Source organism: Salvelinus namaycush, chromosome 15, assembly GCF_016432855.1.
Source record: "Salvelinus namaycush isolate Seneca chromosome 15, SaNama_1.0, whole genome shotgun sequence".
In the NCBI taxonomy this organism is placed as follows: domain Eukaryota; kingdom Metazoa; phylum Chordata; class Actinopteri; order Salmoniformes; family Salmonidae; genus Salvelinus; species Salvelinus namaycush.
Genome location: NC_052321.1, coordinates 27,287,074 through 27,306,831, shown reverse-complemented (window position 1 = coordinate 27,306,831; position 19,758 = coordinate 27,287,074). Strand labels below are relative to the sequence as shown.

The 19,758-nt window shown below is 44.1% G+C and overlaps 1 protein-coding gene across 2 annotated transcripts in view; it reads right to left on the bottom strand.

The window, feature by feature from the left end:
• Positions 1 to 1,906: 1,906 nt before the first annotated feature.
• The window catches only part of ddhd1a (DDHD domain containing 1a), a 40,982-nt gene continuing 23,130 nt past the window's right edge, over positions 1,907 to 19,758 (bottom strand). For both annotated transcript variants that reach the window (XM_039009678.1, XM_039009679.1), the window contains 9 exons: positions 8,941 to 9,050; positions 8,315 to 8,421; positions 5,208 to 5,470; positions 4,943 to 5,018; positions 4,653 to 4,802; positions 4,259 to 4,323; positions 3,990 to 4,162; positions 3,224 to 3,433; positions 1,907 to 2,910 (listed from right to left, as the gene is read on the bottom strand). In XM_039009678.1, coding sequence (XP_038865606.1) covers positions 2,729 to 2,910; positions 3,224 to 3,433; positions 3,990 to 4,162; positions 4,259 to 4,323; positions 4,653 to 4,802; positions 4,943 to 5,018; positions 5,208 to 5,470; positions 8,315 to 8,421; positions 8,941 to 9,050 — 1,336 coding nt within the window. In that variant the 3' untranslated portion in view covers positions 1,907 to 2,728. The remainder of the gene's footprint in view (positions 2,911 to 3,223; positions 3,434 to 3,989; positions 4,163 to 4,258; positions 4,324 to 4,652; positions 4,803 to 4,942; positions 5,019 to 5,207; positions 5,471 to 8,314; positions 8,422 to 8,940; positions 9,051 to 19,758) is intronic.

Sequence of the window (19,758 nt, the reverse complement as noted above, 5' to 3'; positions counted from 1 at the left end):
ACATCAAGTGAAAGTCAAGTCGGGTGCCACTCACTCCCTGGAGCCAAAGATGAGACGTTCAAATGTACCTCAAAGAAAACAGTTTGCCACACAGCACCATTCAGTTACTAAAACCAAAAGACATAGGGTAATGCTGTTACACAGTTGAAGTCGGAAGTTTACATACACTTAGGTTGGAGTCATTAAAACTTGTTTTCAACCACTCCACAAATTTCTTGTTAACAAACTATAGTTTTGGTAAGTCGGTTAGGACATCTACTTTGCGCATGACAAGTCATTTTTCCAACAATTGTTTACAGACCGATTATTTCACTTATAATTCACTGTATCACAATTCCAGTGGGCCAGAAGTTTACATACACTAAGTTCACTGTGCCTTTAAACAGCTTGGAAAATTCCAGAAAATGATGTCATGGCTTTAGAAGCTTCTGATAGGCTAATTGACATAATTTGAGTCAATTGGAGGTGTATCTGTGGATGTATTTCAAGGCCTACCTTCAAACACAGTGCCTCTTTGCTTGGCATCATGGGAAAATCAAAAGAAATCAGCCAAGACCTCCAAAAATTGTAGACCTCCACAAGTCTGGTTCATCCTTGGGAGCAATTTCCAAATGCCTGAAGGCACCACGTTCATCTGCACAAACAATAGTATGCAAGTATAAACACCATGGGACCACGCAGCTGTCATACCGCTCAGGAAGGAGACGCGTTCTGTCTCCTAGAGATGAACATACTTTGGTGTGAAAAGTGCATTTCAATCCCAGAACAACAGCAAAGGACCTTGTGAAGATGCTGGAGGAAAGAGGTACAAAAGTATCTATATCCACAGCAAAACAAGTCCTATATCGACATAACCTGAAAGGCCGCACAGCAAGGAAGAAGCCGCCATAAAAAAAGCCAGACTACGGTTTGCAACTGCACATGGGGACAAAGATCATACTTTTTGGAGAAATGTCCTCTGGTCTGATGAAACAAAAAGTAGAACTGTTTGGCCATAAGGAACATCGTTACGTTTGGAGGAAAAAGGGGGAGGCTTGCAAGCCGAAGAACACTATGCCAACCGTTAAGCACAGGGGTGGCAGCATCATGTTGTGGGGGTGCTTTGCTGCAGGAGGGACTGGTGCACTTCACAAAATAGATGGCATCATGAGGTAGGAAAATGATGTGGATATATTGAAGCAACATCTCAAGACATCAGTCAGGAAGTTAAAGCTTGGTCGCAAATGGGTCTTCCAAATGGACAATGACCCCAAGCATACTTTCAAAGTTGTGGCAAAATGGCTTAAGGACAACAAAGTCAAGGTATTGGAGTGGCCATCACAATGCCCTGACCTCAATCCTATCGAAAATTTGTGGGCAGAACTGAAAAAGCGTGTGCGAGCAAGGAGGCCTACAAACCTGACTCAGTTACACCAGCTCTGTCAGGAGGAATGGGCCAAAATTCACCCAACTTATCGTGGGACGCTTGTGGAAGGCTACCCTAAACATTTGACCCAAGTTAAACAATTTAAAGGCAATGCTACCAAATACTAATTGAGTGTATGTAAACTTCTGACCCACTGGGAATGTGATGAAAGAAATAAAAGCTGAAATAAATCATTCTCTACTATTATTCTGACATTTCACATTCTTAAAATAAAGTGGTGATCCTAACTGACCTAAGACAGGGAATTTTTACTAGGATTAAATGTCAGGAAATGTGAAAAACTGAGTTTAAATGTATTTGGCTAAGGTGTATGTAAACTTCCGACTTCAACTGTACGTCATCTAATAACTTTGTCGTATAAAAAATGAAAATGGCTTTTTGCAGAGCTTTGTGTGAGGCTCATGCTCACTACTGTCAATTGATACTTCTTCGTAAAAGTCACTCGATGATCAAATGGTAATGAAAAGTAGGAACACTAACTCAGTACAGCGAGACGAGTTCGTCTCCAACTTTTTTTACATTTCCAAAACAAATAAAGGAAAAACAAACTGTAGTATTATTTTCTTAGTGAAATATATTAACATTCTATTATAGAAATAACATTTAGACCCCTTTGAAAGTTGCATTGAGTTCACTCAGACAGTAACATACGTTTTGAGACAAAGTAACACAAACTTAATTTCCTTCATAAGTCTTTCCATTATTTGAGGGTCCCAGTATCCAGCCCAGGTTCTTGTCGATGGAAACGTAACTCAGGGTAAGAAGATACAGACCAGTGTGGATAAGGGAGGTTACTGAGGGGTCCAAGCTGGCTTGTGCATCCCACAGCTCCATGAAGAGTCTGTGGAGGAGAGTAGAGCTTTGGGTTGGGCTGAACTATGGCTGAACCATGCCTGCTACACATGGGGGGAGTTGGAGATTGGTACATCCGAGAGGGCAGCGGTTTCAGACAGAGACTGTGATCTTAAGAGGAAGAGGAGACCCCTTCGGTAGCGTGCAATGAAATCTCTGACATACTCGTTGGCGACTGGAAGGATAGATGGAGGATCCTACTATGCTCCCATGCTTTCACAGAGCATGCATTGGGACTGGTCATCACAGTGACAGGCAGGCTGCCCCCCTTAGGGGGCCATAATCCAATGTGTCACCCGTGTGAATGTGTATCCATCCTAAACAGTACGAAAGGAGGTCTGTGTGTTAGTAGAAGTGTGTCAGTATAAAACTAGTTAGAGAGAATGGAGTAACAAAGGGTGATAAAGATGCTATGTGTGAGTGTGGACATGGTGGAGTCGCTCTGTGTGTTTACTCTGGGTCAGGACTGTCTGTGGGTGGCGGCACGTTGGCCTGCTTGTATATGAACGTCAGTAGGAAGAGCGCAATATCGTGTGAGACCCAATAGGCTGTATGAGAGGTCACCGCTGACCAATAGCGGCTCTCCACAAGGCCCTCACGGAGTTCAAAGTCGATGCGGCGCTCCATTTCCACTGTAGAACAAAGAGACTCACTGTGAGAATACAATTTAATCTAACTACTGTATACCGCATAGGCCTACATGTCATAGGCCTAACTGCTACACATTCAAAAGGGTACTTAACAGTTAATATGGACAGTGGCTTGCAAATGTCAAGCACTCTTATTGATGTGCATTAGCATGATGTATTCCTTCTCTACAATTCTTTTTATATGGCACTTGTTATTACATGGATCACAATACAATTATTCCTGAAACCTTCATTTCTTTCCCCACTTAAAACAATTGTACACAAAACAATGGGGTTGAAATGTAGTTCAACTAACCTGAGGGGTCTATGAGTGTGGAGGGGGACTGGGACAAGGTCGACGAGAGGCCGTAATCTGATTGGCTATCGACGGTCCTCTTCGGCTCCTCCCCCTCTGGAGTCCCGGCCTCGATGGCACAGGACACTCCGGAGGGCGCAGAGCGAGAGAACCGAGAGAACAGGATCCCTCCTATTCCCTTCCCTATACTGTTACCAATACTGGCCGCTCCTAGACAGATAAGACCGAGGGGGGGGGGAGAAAACAGGAAAGGCTTAATTTTAGACACAGGGTGCAACAAAGGTGAGTGAAGTAGACCCAGTACTACAGCTCTGGTCTTTACATGCTCTCTCCACAAGATGGCAGTGTTACTAGTGTCATCTCCAATGATCAGTCAGGTGGGTCTGTGATGGAAATACTGTAGAGGGAGTCCAATAATAGATGTCAACTCCATCACAACAGGCTGGGTACATGCTGAAGCACATTTAAATGGAGCCACCTGCTTTGTCTGCTCAGGACATGTTGTGCTGTCTACGAATACCTGCTGTTCAAATGACTGGCTGTAAAATCTATGGGAACCTACTGAGTGAGGTAATCATACAATGAAGTTGATTCTTTCTGTTCTAGCTTTGGACCACCCCGAGTTTGAATCTGTGTCATGTGTGCAGGTAATGAAGGCACTCCTATTCAAGCGTTTAAGGTCATTATAATGTGCATGCAACATGCATGGTTATTTGATGCAACAAAGTTCTATACAGAGAATCAACCAGATGACTGACAGATGTACCTAGTATGCTGGCCTTGCCCATGCTGGCGATAGACTCTCCATAGTATTTCCTGGCCAGAACAGGGGAGGTGGAGGGGCTGGGGATGCTCTCTGTGTCCGACGTCGGGTCCTTCTGCGGGTTGATGAAGGTGGGACGGATCTCATCGTACGGCGTGGGGTCTATAGCACTACACCTAGGAGAAGAAAAACATGTCACTGTCCATGAAGTAAGTAGTAGTTTCACAAGTTTATATGTAACAAGAGAATGAATTAACTTTGTGAACTCTTACCAGTGTATCTGTGCAGGTGCAATGTTGCTGTAATGTTTAAGGATGAGGGGCTCCAGTCTGTAGGCCTGCAGGAGGGACAAACCAATCACAGTCAGTCTAGCACCCAGTCTATCCTCTGGTCAGGAAAAATCCCTCTGTATAATCATCCATAAGATGATCAAGGCTCAGAGGCACAGAGCTAAGGGTTAGGACAGGGCTATTCAAATTTGGCCTTCGAGGCTGGTTTTACATTTTTTCCACTCTAATCAGGAACTGATTTATAATGCAATCAACTACCCGGTAGAAACAACTACCTGCTGTTTCAGCCCTCCAAGTCCAATAGAATAGCCCTGGTGAAGGGCATCGGTTTGTGTGTGTGTGTGTGTGTGTGTGTGTGTGTGTGTGTGTTTCTCACCACGGGGTCCGTGGGGTGGAAGATGTTGAATAGCCTCTGGCAGATGGCGCGAGGCAGAATGTGGTCCTGTTCGCCACTGTTCCCTGGTCTAATCCCTCTCAGGGCCAGGAACACTGCCAGGGGAGAGCCCATACAGAAGAAGTTCTCCACCTGGGGAAGAGGAAGAAACTGACACCATATCCTTCCTTCACATCTTTGCTAGTCATCTTGTTACTTTCTTCCATTAACACCTTGGGTTCTGTGTCCTGGGTGATTGCTTTTGAGCAGTTTGAGCAGTTAGCAGAGTGTACCTTAAATTTAAGAGCAGGGAGTGCTAGCGGTTTGGAGGCCTCCAGGCCTTGAAGCTGATCCTCCAGCTCTCGTAACCTGAGGAGGAGAGGGGGAGTTTGAGTAATACTGTTCCTGTAGTATTCAGACCATTAACAAAACACTCATACCACACGCCTTCCTACACACCCCCCCCCTAGCTGTCTCTAGACACAGTCGAGATTGTCACAGTTTAGAGGACAGACAGACACTCATCCCATTCCTCCCATGACCCACCACCCTGCCTACCTGTTCCTGGTGAGCTGCAGCTGCTCCAGCAGGCATTTCTCCTCATAGGAGACCCATCTCAGGTCCAGCTCCTCCTCCAGCTCCTGATGCTCCTGCAGACAGAACTTCACCGGGTCCCAGCCTGTCATGATGTCAAAGGTGATCACGCAGCCCAGGGAGTGAGACACGATGGACACCTTGCCCCCCTTCTCCTCAAACTCTGGGTTCCTGGAGCAGAACAGGGTGTAGAGGCGGTTCAGCTCTGACGTCAGGCCCTTGGTGATCTGGAAATCAAAAGAAGGGGAGGGTAGTGTCAATTCAAATCTAATTTTATTTGTCACATGCGCCAAATACAACCTTACCATGTAATGCTTACTTACAAGCCCTTAACCAACAATGCAGTTCAAGAAATAGAGTTAAGAAAAAAAATTACAAAATATTCAAAATCAAAAAGTAACAATACATTTACATAAGAATAACGAGGCTATATACAGGGGGTACCTGTACCGAGTCAATGTCCGGGGATACAGGTTAGTAGAGGTCATTTGTAAAGTGACTTTGCATAGATAATAAACAGCGAGTAACGGCAGTATAAAAAAAAAAAAAAAAGGGGGGGGGGGGGGGGGGGGGGCAATGTAAATAATCCAGGTGACCATTTGATTAGTTGTTCAGCAGTCTTATGCCTTGGGGGGGGTAGAAGCTGTTAAGGAGCCATTTGGTCCTAGACTTGGCGCTCCGGTACCGTTTGCTGTGCATTATCAGAGAGAAAAGTCTATGACTTGGGTGACTGGGGTCTTTGACAATTTTTTGGGCCTTCCCCTGACACCGCCTAGTATATAGGTCCTGGATGTCAGGAAGCTTGGCCCCAGTGATGTACTGAGCCGTCGCAGTACCCTCTGTAGCGCCTTATGGTCAGATGCCGAGCAGTTGCCATACCAGGCGGTGATGCAACTGGTCAGGATGCTCTTGATGGTACAGCTGTAGAACTGTTCAGTCTCCTGGGGGGGAAAAGGTGTTGTCGTGCCCTCTTCACAACTGTCTTGGTGTGTTTGGACCATGATAGTTTGTTGGTGATGTGGACACCAAGGAACTTGAAACTCACGACCCGCTCCACTTCAGCCCCACCGATGATAATGGGGGACTGTTCAGCCCTCCTTTTCCTATAACCCGCAATCAGCACCTGTGTCTTGCTCACACTGAGGGAGAGGTTGTTGTCCTGGCACCACACTACCAGGTCCCTGACCTCCATCCTATAGGCCGTCTCATCTTTTTTGGTGATCAAGCCTACCACTTATGTTGTCAGCAAACTTGATGGTGTTGAAGTCGTGCTTGGCCACGCAGTTGTGGGTAAACAGGGAGTACAGGAGGGGACTAAGCACACACCCGAGGGGCCCCCGTGTTGAGGATCAGTGTGGCAGATGTGTTTTTGCCCACCCTTACCACCTGGGGGTGGCCCGTCAGGAAGTCCAGGATCCAGTTGCAGAGGGAAGTGTTTAGTCCCAGGGTCCTTAGCTTAATGATGATCTTTGTAGGCACTATGGTGTTGAACGCAGAGCTGTAGTCAATGAACAGCATTCTCACATAGGTGTTCCCTTTGTCCAAGTGGGAAAGGGCAGTGTGGAGCGCGATTGAAATTGCATCATCTGTGGATCTGTTGAGGCGGTATGCGAATTGGAGTGGGTCTAAGGTTTCTGGTGTGATGGTGTTGATGTGAGCCATGACCAGCATGACCAATTCAACTTCAACCCCCCCCTTCCCCCTCAAAGAAATCATAATTTTCTGCATTTGAGATCCTTTCCACACTGCCACGTAGGGCTGCATGATATGGTCAAGTAATCTGAGCATTATTTTTAACCAAATGTTGCAATTTGACTTGCGATTTAGAGCAAAACACTTGGGTTAACAGTTGGAATCAGGGAAATAGAATGTCTATTCTAATTACAGTTGGAATATAATAGTGGGCACTTTTAATAGTGTTTGACATGACAACGAATGAAAATGCCAGGGAGGAGTTATTGTGACAGGAACTAATGTGTTGATAGGTGTTTCCTATTGGACTCTATAATCGTTGACCACATTGAATGTTTCCTCTTAGCTACTTCATGTAGCTAACATATATCTGCTTTGCGTTTACCTCTAATTTAGAAGACACTGTTGCACAAACAACATGCTGATTTAGGTCTACACAATCACTGGTATGATCAGGCTGTATATCTAATTACGCTTGCTCTTACTCAGTACATTTATTAGCTAGCTAGCTAGCGCTAAGCATTAGCGGCTAACAATCAGCGACTAACAAGATTTAGGAACAACTTGCTAAGAAAAGACAAACTAGCTGTTCGCAGATGTAAGAAGCACAAGCTAATAGTGTAATTATAGAACGCTCGTAGATTTATATTAAGATGCAAAGTGACAACTGCATCGTTGTAATCAACATTGTTGCATGTGCTGCATTGACCATGCAGACTCAACGCAAGTGTCTCATGGTTGAGGAACATCAAATGCGCTCCTTGAGTGACAGGGGGCGTGGCTAGGTCTGTGTGGAAAAAGGCATAGAGTGGAGAGAGATGACTCAAGTAGCGAAGTAAACTATAAAATTGATGTTACACACTGCGTATCACATTTACGCAGTGTGTAACCAAACATTCAAATACCGGTATAGAAGGAAAAGTAAAAACCCAAACTGATCCATGCATCAATACCGGTATACCGCAAAAAACGGTATCCCGCCTAGCCCTAAGGCAGGTTACCTTCGTTTTCTTGGGCACAGGGTGGTCTGTTTGAAACATGTAGGTATTACAGACTCGGCCAGGGAGAGGTTGAAAATGTCATTGAAGAAACTTGCCAGTTGTTCCGCGAATGTTTTGAGGACACGTCCAGGTAATCAGTCTGGCCCCGCGGCTTTGTCAATGTTGACCTGTTTTGCTCACATCGGCTATGGAGAGCGTGATCACACAGTCGTCTGGAACAGCTGGTGATCTCATGCATGTTTCAGTGTTGCTTGCCTCGAAGCGAGCATAAAAAGGCATTTAGCTCATCTGGTAGGTTCGCGTCACTGGGCAGCTCGTCAAGTGAGATGAGGGATTAAACCCACTGCGTGTGTGTGTATGTGTGTGTTTCAGTCTCACCTCGTCCCTGTACAAGGGGCTGGTGTAGTACATGATGTCCATGGCACTGCTGTTGAGCAGGTCTCTCAGTCCTCGCACCTTATCTGGGGTGATGGAGTCCACTGTATCTGCAGGAAAACACACAATTCAACCATCAATACCATCTAGATATATTTAAGTATTTTTTTTTATGGGAAAGCCTTTGTTCAGCCCCTCTTTTTATTAATCCATTATATTCAGATGAATAAATCACCTATTAACTTGGCTAAAACAGTTAGTATCTATATCTTTACTATGTGCATCACAGACATATTAGGAAATTATAGGGAGTATGAGACAGGACAGGCAGTGGGCAGCACATGGAACATACACAAATGTTTTTCTATCACCGTGGGGACCTAAAATCCACATTTTTCCTAACCCTAAACCTAACCCGTAACCCAAACCCAACTCCTCACCCTTAACCATAACCCCTAAACTTAAAATAGCCTTGTCCTCATGGGGATGTGAGAAATGTCCCCACAGGGGAGAATTTTCCATGTTTTACTATCCTTGTGGGAACTTTAGGTCCACACGAGGATAGAACAAGACCACACATACACAAACACACAACAGACACACAATACACACACAAGCATTAACCTTACCCCCATCCAGTGCCAGTTTGGAGCGCCACTCTACAGGCAGAAACTCCACGTGCTCCTCTGTGTGCTCCGAAAAGTGCTTCTCCTCCATCTTCCTTACTGCCTCCCTTAGCCTGGACACACACACACACACCTTAATTGCCATGTGCACAAGGAATGTCTCTTGCTGTTTGATCTTAAAAAGGTATCTATACATCGCATTTCATCTAGGTTTTTCTTAATGCTCTGTGAAATGTAGAAAAATACAGTAACAAATAAACATACCAACATCAACACATTTTATTGTGAGCAAACATCCTCGGCAGCAGGTGGACACCGGTACATCATTACTGCTGGGTGAATGGCTTTACAATATGGTCCATATACACTCCAAGTCAACCAGGGAATCCTTTGTGCCTTGTGTTTGCTCTCCCTTATGACTATGCGTGTTTGAGAGGACTGACGTGCGTCCATTTTACCACTCACTGACACAGTCCATTCACTCACAATGGCTGCTAGCATGCTACGTTAGCGTACTACGTTAGCTACACAAACACAATTAGAGTGGCTGCTGTTGACATAGCAGGGGCGACCGGGGAGTGACTTCGGCCTTAAGGTGAACTGGTCTGTGACGCTACCTGGCGCTAATGCAGTCTATCATGCAGTCTGTCTGGTGGGCTTTCATGTTTAGAGGCTAGGTCACCTATCATTGGCAAGCAGAATTTATCTTGAGTGGCTAACTGGTGAACGGGGTCGCAGTACTGGTTTTAATGGTCTTAACACAAACCCCCTCTGACACATGAAGAGGATCGTACCGAGAGGCTGTCCTTAATGCCCTCAGAACAAGCAGCCATTATTCCTAAATGGAGAGGAGAAGTATGGAAGGAGAGATGGGGGAAGAGAGAATTGGCTGAGAGAGAGATAGAAAGGAAGGGTGATGTCGATTGAAAGCTTCTGAGTGTTGCTCGAGAGTGAGACACAGCCAAGCCTCTAGGGAGAGAGAAAAGGAAGAGAGAGCGAGGGAGAGAGAAAGACAGCTGGCTAGACATGGCTGATCTTTCCTCTTGAGGCTTGAGAGAAAGCCAATAGCCTGATCCTAGCAGTGTAGGGAATGAGGCTTACAGTCAGGGCTGGCCTGACTTGGTCTACTTTTGCTACCTGCTAAGCGTCCCTAAGCCCCTGGCTGGCATTGGGCAGTTGTGTTATTCCAGAACCTTCTAGGCGCTATATATATATATATATATATATATATATATATATATATATATATATATATATATATATATATATATAAATAAAGAGCTATAGGTAGGTCTGTCCTTTGTCTGGGTACCTACAATAAGCCTTAAGTCGTAATCACACAGGACTGTAAGTACAGATTGATATTTATGAAACCACAAGAAAATACATAAACTCCAGCATCATCTTTTTATATTGTTTGAAAATGTCAACCAAAATGCGGCATCATTTAAATGACTCATAGAAAATACATTTATAAGAGTGTGAAATGAACTCCATTCAAAAAATCATTACCAGGTATTTCATATCAGAAATGAATGATTAACTGTTGTGAGTCTTGTACAAGCAGAGTCTAATTCCAAAAAGTGTGTCAGTGTGTCTCGTGCCCTGTCATTATCAGTCTGCGCTAAAGAGATAATTTACTTGATTACTGGGAGGAGATCAGATGATCTCCTATTGAAAGTGTAATTTCCAAAAGGTCAGCCTTTTGAGAAAGCAGAAAGCAAACGAGGGAGAACACAAAAGATAGAGATAAGGAAGGTAGAGAGATGGAAAGAGAGAGGAGTTGGTAGAGAGAGAAAGAGAAGATCGAGAGGGAGGAGGGGACCCACCACCTGGATGCTGTCATTTTTTTTTTTATACATTGGATAAAAGTAAAGACTCAGAGCTAGAAACAGGTATATCATACATAGGGCTGTGGAGGTCACGAAATAGTCAGGCGGTGATTGTCAAGCTGTCGGTCTCACGGTAATTGACCGTTAATTAACAAACACATTTAGCATCTCCTAGCTTCCACACATAGCCTACAAGCCAATGATGCAGACCTTTGGAATGTCTACATTTCAAACAGTCTAATAAATCCATACATTTCAAACAGTCTAATAAATCCATGTAATATAGCCTACACCGTCACAATAAATCCATTATTTACAGTTGAAGTCGGAAGTTTACATACACTTAGGTTGGAGTCATTAAAACTCATTTTTCAACCACTCCACAAATTTCTTGTTAACAAACTATAGTTTTGGCAAGTCGGTTACGACATCTACTTTGTGCATGACACAAGTAATTTTTCCAACAGTTGTTTACAGACAGATTATTTCACTTATGATTCACTGTATCACAATTCCAGTGGGTCAGAAGTTTACATACACTAAGCTGACTGTGCCTGCCTGTAAAATTCCAGAAAATTATGTCATGGCTTTAGAAGCTTCTGATAAGCTAATTGACATCATTTGAGTCAATTGGAGGTGTACCTGTGGATGTATTTCAAGGCCTACCTTCAAACTCAGTGCCTTGCCTCTTTGCTTGACATCATGGGAAAATCAAAAGAAATCAGTAGACCTCCACAAGTCTGGTTCATCCTTAGGAGCAATTTCCAAATGCCTGAAGGTACCACGTTCATCTGTACAAACAATAGTGCGCAAGTATAAACACCATGGGACCACGCAGCCGTCATACCACTCAGGAAGGAGACGCGTTCTGTCTCCTAGAGATGAACGTACTTTGGTGCGAAAAGTGCAAATCAATCCCAGAACAACAGCAAAGGACCTTGTGAAGATGCTGGAGGAAAGAGGAACAAAAGTATCTCCATCCACAGTAAAATGAGTCCTATATATCGACAACCTGAAAGGCCGCTCAGCAAGGAAGAAGCCACTGCTCCAAAACCACCATAAAAAAGCCAGACTACGGTTTGCAACTGCACATGGGGACAAATATCGTATTTTCTGGTCTGATGAAACAAAAATAGAACTGTTTGGCCATAATGACTATCATTATGTTTGGAGGAAAAAGGGGAATGCTTGCAAGCCGAAGAACACCATCCCAAACGTGAAGCATGGGGGTGGCAGCATCAAGTTGTGGGGGTGCTTAACTGCAGAAGGGACTGGTGCACTTCACAAAATAGATGGCATCATGAGGAAAGAAAATTATGTGGATATATTGTAGCAACATCTCAAGACTTCAGTCAGGAAGTTAAAGCTTGGTCGTAAATGGGTCTTCCAAATGGACAATGACCCCAAGCATACATCCAAAGTTGTGGCAAAATGGCTTTAGGACAACAAAGTCAAGGTATTGGAGTGGCCATCACAAAGCCCCGACCTCCATCGTATAGAAAATTTGTGGGAAGACCTGAAAAAGCATGTTCAAGCAAGGAGGCCTACAAACCTGACTCAGTTACACCAGCTCTGTCAGGAGGAATGGGCCAAAATTCACCCAACTTATTGTGGGAAGCTTGTGGAAGGCTACCTGAAACGTTTGACCCAAGTTAAACAATTTAAAGGCAATGCTACCAAATACTAATTGAGTGTATGTAAACTTCTGACCCACTGGAAATGTGATAAAAGAAATAAAAGCTGAAATAAATCATTCTTTCCACTATTATTCTGACATTTCACATTCTTAAAATAAAGTGGTGATCCTAACTGACCTAAAAAAACTGCATTTTTGCTAGGATTAAATGTCAGGAATTGTGAAAGTTGAGTTTAAATGTATTTGGCTAAGGTGTATGTAAACTTCCGACTTCAACTGTATTTTGTGGGCATGCAATGTTTAAACTGTAACTCATTCCCTGTAAAACCGGGTTAAGCCACATGAATCTTATCACACCAACGAGATCTAGCATACAAATTCACTGTGTCTGCCTTGATATTCATAAAACGCCACGGACCCCCTCTTACGCACTGGAACCCAGAAGATGTGACCACTTGGTTACGGCGACAACGTTCTGCCAAGTACACCCAAACCAGAGTGGCCACCACAAAGCCCAAGGAGCCTGCTGCTCTCTGGAAGTTGCTGTAGCGCTGCTTGGGATATGTAGCCTATATTGGCTATTGGTTGAGATGCAGGGCCCGTTCTAGGTTGGTATGTCAGGGTGGGCAAATGGAAAGGAGAATTGGGCAGTTGGAGGTAATAATGTTATGGTTTATTAAGATGCATAAATACACCACACCAAAAGCTTGATTTTATGGCTGTTTTAAAAAAGAATTTCCTGCAATTCTACATAGTAATGATTTCATGTTTACTACTTGGTTAATTGATTTTATAGCATGTTTAATCTATGCAAATCAATTCTATGAATTGATAGTTCACCTCTCGGTTTTCTTTTATTCTGTAATAGGGTATATTGTAACCATGTGTTCAAGTTAATAAATTCAAAGTTTATTTATGATGTAGTGTAAGCTAAACAATACAATGAAAATGCCTACTGGCAACTAAAGTTCTCCTTGCAAACAGTGCTAAGATATTAGGATATAGCCAACAAATATCTATATCACGGATTCCTATTAGGCTATACTGAAATGTTTTGTTTGTTCCTGAACTGGCCGAATGGCGAGATATCCTTCACTACCACAAGTTGGTTCAACTTCTTTACCATCATTGCACAATCCTGGCGTTGTCCTTTCAGCACCACGAAGGGCGCTCCAATGGCTTAAAATAACACTAATCAAGATCTATTGTCTATGCCTAATAGTCTAACTCATTACTTAACATTATTACTCATAGAAGATCATCACTTCTCACAATGGTGCAGTTAGATAAAAGCTGAATCAATGTCTAAAGATCACACAATGATTCATTGGCATTTTACATAACAGCACCGAATATAATAGCACAGCAGGGCTATAACGTTACTACTACATCAAAAACAACTAATTTCTAATGAGATTTTAGGATGGTTAGCTGAAGCCGAATAGTCACAAAAAAGATTAAGCGCCAAAACTCAGAGCGGGCAACATATACAGTGCCTTCAGAAAGAATCTTTTTCCACATTGTTTTGTTACAACCTGAATTTTTAAATATTGTTTCACTGGCCTACAGACAATACCCCATAACGTCAAAAGTGGAATTATGATTTAACAAATTCATAAAAAATGAAAACCTGAAATGTCTGGAGTCAATAAGTATCCAAATCCTTTGTTACGACAAGCCTAAAAACGTTCAGGAGTAAAAATGTACAAATTACATTGACTCAATCTGTGCAATAATAGTGTTTAACATGATTTTTGAATGGCTACCTCATCTCTGTACCATGCACATTCATAATTGTATGTAAGGATGTAGCCTGAAAGAATACAATTTTACGGGCTCCTAAACAATTGGGCATTTCTTTGTGTTTTTTCATAATGTTTCTGCCACCGTCTCTTATGACCGTAAAGAGCCTCTGGACATAAGAACTGTGATTACTCGCCTCGGACAGGATAAAGATTTTTTATTTTACGAATCGGAGGCAAAAGATTTACGGCTCCTCCTGGACCAGGCCCAAATCCCAGTCATTCGCATGAAAAGGAGATGCCGATACAGGGGGTGCAGATCCGGGTGCTTAGTGAGAATTACTCGGCGAGTGGATAATCCACCTTCACCATCCGTCTTACTGGCGAACGTGCAATCACTGGAGAATAAACCGGATGAGCTCCGTTTCGAGACTATCCTACCAACGGGACATTAAAAACTGTAATATCTTATGTATCACTCAGTCGTGGCTAAACAAGGACATGGATAATATACAGTTGGCTGGGTTTTCCGTGCATCGGCAAGACAGAACAGCAACCTCTGGTAAGACGATGGGTGGTATGCTGTGTCTATTTGTCAAAACCAGCTGGTGTGCGACCTCTAATATTAAGGAAGTCTTGAGGTTTTGGTCGCCTGATGTAGAGTGTGTGTGCGCGCGCGCGTGCGTACACACACACACGGAAAAAAAGAAACATCCCTTTTTCAGAACCCTGTCTTTCAAAGATAATCCAAATAACTCCACAGATCTTCATTGTAAAGGGTTTAAACACCGTTTCCCATGCTTGTTCAATGAACCATAAACAATTAATTTACATGCACATGTGGAACGGTCGTTAAGACACTAACAGCTTACAGATGGTAGGCAATTAAGGTCACAGTTATGAAAACTTAGGACACTAAAGAAGCCTTTCTACTGACTCTGAAAAACACCATAAGAAAGATGCCCAGGGTCCCTGCTCATCGGTGTGAACGTGCCTTAGCCAGGCTGCAAGGAGGCATGAGGACTGCAGACGAGGCCAGGGCAATAAATTGCAATGTCCGTACTGTGAGACGCCTAAGACAGCGCTACAGGGACACAGGACGGACAGCTGATTGTCCTCGCAGTTGCAGATCACGTGCAACAACACCTGCACAGGATCGGTACATCCAAACATCACACCTGCGGGACAGGTACAGGATGGCAACAACAACTGCCCGAGTTACACCAGGAACACACAATCCCTCCATCAGTGCTCAGACTGTCCGCAATAGGCTGAGAGAGGCTTGACTGAGGGCTTGTAGGCCTGTTGTCTGGTGAGGACCTGCCTTACATCACCGGCAACAACATCGCCTATGGGCACAAACCCACCGTCGCTGGACCAGACAGGACTGGCAAACAGTGCTCTTCACTGACGAGTCACGGTTGTCTCACCAGGGGTGATGGTCGGATTTGCGTTTATCGGCGAAGGAATGAGCGTTACACCGAGGCCTGTACTCTGGAGCGGGATCGATTTGGAGGTGGAGGGTCCGTCATGGTCTGGATCAGTGTGTCACAGCATCATCAGACTGAGCTTGTTGTCATTGCAGGCAATCTCAACGCTGTGCGTTACAGGGAAGACAACACCTCCCTCATGTGGTACCCTTCCTGCAGGCACATCCTGACGTGACCCTCCAGCATGACAATGCCACCAGCCATACTGCTCGTTCTGTGCGTGATTTCCTCCGAAACAGGAATGTCAGTGTTCTGCCATGGCCAGAGAAGAGCCCAGATCTCAATCCCATTGAGCACGTCTGGGACCTGTTGGATTGGAGGGTGAGGGCTAGGGCCATTCCTCCCAGAAATGTCCGGGAACTTGCAGGTGCCTTGGTGAGAGAGTGGGGTAACATCTCACAGCAAGAACTGGCAAATCTGGTGCAGTCCATGAGGAGGAGATGCACTGCAGTACTTAATGCAGCTGGTGGCCACCCCAGATACTGACCGTTACTTTTAATTTTGACCCCCCCTTTGTTCAGGGACACATTATCCCATTTCTGTTAGTCACATGTCTGTGGAACTTGTTCAGTTTATGTCTCAGTTGCTGAATATTGTTATGGTCATACAAATATTTACACGTTAAAAGTTTGCTGAAAATAAACGTAGTTGACAGTGAGAGGACGTTGACAGTGAGATATATAGTGTGAGATATATAACGTTATATATATATATATATTTTTTTAACGTAGCTGTCTATTTACCACCACAAACCGATGCAGGCAATAAGACAGCACTCAACGAGCTTTAAGGCCATAAGCAAACAAGAAAATTCTCACCCAGAAGCGGCGCTCCTAGTGGCCGGGGGCTTAATGCAGGAAAACAAATCAATTTTACCTCATTTTTAACCAGCATTTGACATGTGCAACCAGGAGAAGAAAAAATATATATAAAAAAAAAAAAATACATTTAGACCACATTTACTCCACACACAGAGAAGCTTACAAAGCTCTCCATTTGGCAAATCTGACCATAATTCTGTCCTCCTGATGGCTGCTTATAAGCAAAAACTCAAGTAGGAAGTACCAGTGACTCGATCAATACAGAAGTGGTCTGATGATGTGGATGCAAAGCTACAGGACTGTTTTTCTGCCACAGACTGCAATATTTTCCAGGATTCATCCGATGGCATTGAGGAGTATACCACATCGGTCACCGGCTTCATCAATAACTGCATTGACGATGTCATCCCCACAGTGGCCATACGTACATATCCCAACCAGAAGCCATGGATTTACAGGCAACATCCACACTGAGCTAAAGGCTAGAGCTTCCGCTTTCAAGGAGCGCGACACTAATCCGGACGCTGAAAAGAAATCCCACTATGCCCTCCCACGAACCATCAAACAGGCAAAGCATCAATACAGGACTAACATTGAGTCCTACTACACCGGCTCTGACGCTTGTCGGATGTGGCATGGCTTGCAAACTATTACGGATTACAAACAGAAATCCAGCCACAAGTTGCTCAGTGATGCGAGCCTACCAGATGAGCTAAATGCTTTCTATGCTCTCTTCAAGGCAAGCAACACTGAACCATGCATGAGAGCACCAGCTGTTCCGGACGACTGTGTGATCATGCTCTCCGTAGCCGATGTGATTAACACATTTAAACAGGTCAACATTCACAAGGCCGCAGGTCCAGACATATTACCAAGACGTGTACTCAGTGCATGCGCTGATCAATTTTCAAACTCTACCTAATCGAGTATGTAATACCTACATGTTTCAAGCAGACCACCATAGTTCCTGTGCCCAAGAACGCAAAGGTAACCTGCCCCGTAGCACTCACGTCTGTAGCAATGAAGTGATTTGAAAAGCTGGTCATGGCTCACAAACACCATAAACCCATAAACCCTAGACCCACTACAATTCGCATACCGACCCAACAGATGATGCAATCTCTATTGCACTACATACTTCCCTTTCCCACCTGGACAAAATAAATACCTACGTGAGAATGCTGTTCATTGACTACAGCTCAGCGTTCAACACCATAATGTGCTCAAAGCTCATCACTAAGCTAAGGACCCTGGGACTAAACACCTCCCTCTGCAACTGGATCCTGGACCGCCCCCAGGTGGTAAGGGTAGGCAACAACACATCCGACACACATCCTCAATACGGGGCCCTTCGGGTGCATGCTTAGTCCCCTCCTGTACTCCCTGTTCACGCATGGCTGCGTGGCCAAGCACGACTCCAACACCATCATAAAGTTTGCTGACGACAACAGTGGTAGGTCTGATCACCGACAATGATGAGACAGACTACAAGGAGGTCAGTGACCTGGCCGTGTGGTACCAGGACAACAACCTCTCCCTCAACATAAGCAAGACAAAATAGCTGATGTCGACCTACAGGAAAGGGGGGGCCAAGCACACCCTCATTCACATCAACGTGGCTGTAGTGGAGTGGATAGAGCTTCAAGTTCCATGGCGTCCACATCACTAACAAACTATCATGGCCCAAACACACCAAGACGGTTGTGAAAAAGGAACCTCAACACCTCTTCCCCCTCAGGAGATTGAAAAGATTTGGCATGGGTCCCCAGATCCTCAAAAAGTTCTACAGCTGCACCATCTAGAGCAGGGGTGTCAAACATACGGCCCGCGGGCCGGAACCGGCCCCCAAGGAGGTTCGATCAGGCCCGCAGGATAATTTGAAAGTGGAAAAAATGCATAAAAGACATGGAATTAATATTTTTAATTCGCTGCAATTCATGGATTATCCGCTAAGGGGCGCACTCTTTCCATCAGAGTAGAAGACAAGCCGCATCACTGAGACAGACTGAAAACAGCAGACGGTATCAATGCGCATTACTATATTTTTCAGTACCAATTAAAGTTTTGTGCCTTTGTACAATCAGTGGGATCAGTTGCAATGCATATTTGTGAATGATAAAAGTAAATTGCACATTTGTCTAAGGAAATATGAGGTGTTTCATGAAATGTTTTGTAAAAGGATAGTTCATTAAATTTCAATATTTTCCTAATGTTCTTGTGCTTCTTTACACCAAAACAAAGGAAAGACATGATATTTTGGTTATTTATAGCAGAGTATGGTATAATTTTAATGGTCCGGCCCACTTGACATCTCCCTAGGCCGTATGTGGCCCACGATGCGAAATGAGTTTGACACCCCTGATCTAGAGCATTCTGACTGGTTGCGTCACTGCCTGGTATGGCAACTGCTCGGCGTCCGACCGCAAGGCTCTACAGTAAAATAGTGCATAAGGCCCCATACATCACTGGCGCCAAGCTTCCTGCCATTCAGGACCTCTATACCAGGTGGTGTCAGAGGTCAGACTCTAGCCACCCTAGTTATAAACCATTCTCTCTGTTACCACACGGCAAGACGTACCGGAGAGCCAAATCTAGGTCCAAAAGGCTCCTTAACAGCTTCTACCCCCAAGACATAAGACTGCTAAACAGTTTCTCAAATGGCTACCTGGACAAAAAAGCAGACAATGAATATCCCTTTGAGCATGGTGAAGTGAACACTTTGGATGGTGTATCAGTACACCCACTCACTTTAAATATACAGACATCCTTCCTTACTAAGTTGCCAGAGAGGAAGGAAACTGCTCAGAGACAACACCATGAGGCCAATGGTGACATTAAAACAGTTAGAGTTTAATAGCTGTGGTAGGATTAAACTGAGGATGTAACAACATTGTAGTTACCCCACAATATTAACCTAAATCATGGTGCAAAGAAGGAAGCCTGTACAGAATAAAAGTATTCCAAAACAAGCATTCTATTTGCAATAAAGCACTAAAGTAAAACTGTAAAAAAAGCATTGTGTTTGGGGCAAATCCAACACAACAAAAACATCACTGAGTACCACTCATATATTTCAAGCATGGTGGTGGCTCCAAGTTATGGGCATGCTTGTCATCGGCAAGGACTAAGGAGTTTTTCAGGATAAAAAGAATCTGAATAGAGCTAAGCGCAGTAAAAATCCTAGAGGAAAACCTGGTTCAGTCTGCTTTCCAACAGACACTGGGAGACAAATTCACCTTTCAGCAGGACAATAACCTAAAACACAAAGCCAAATATACACTGGAGTTGCTTACCAAGACA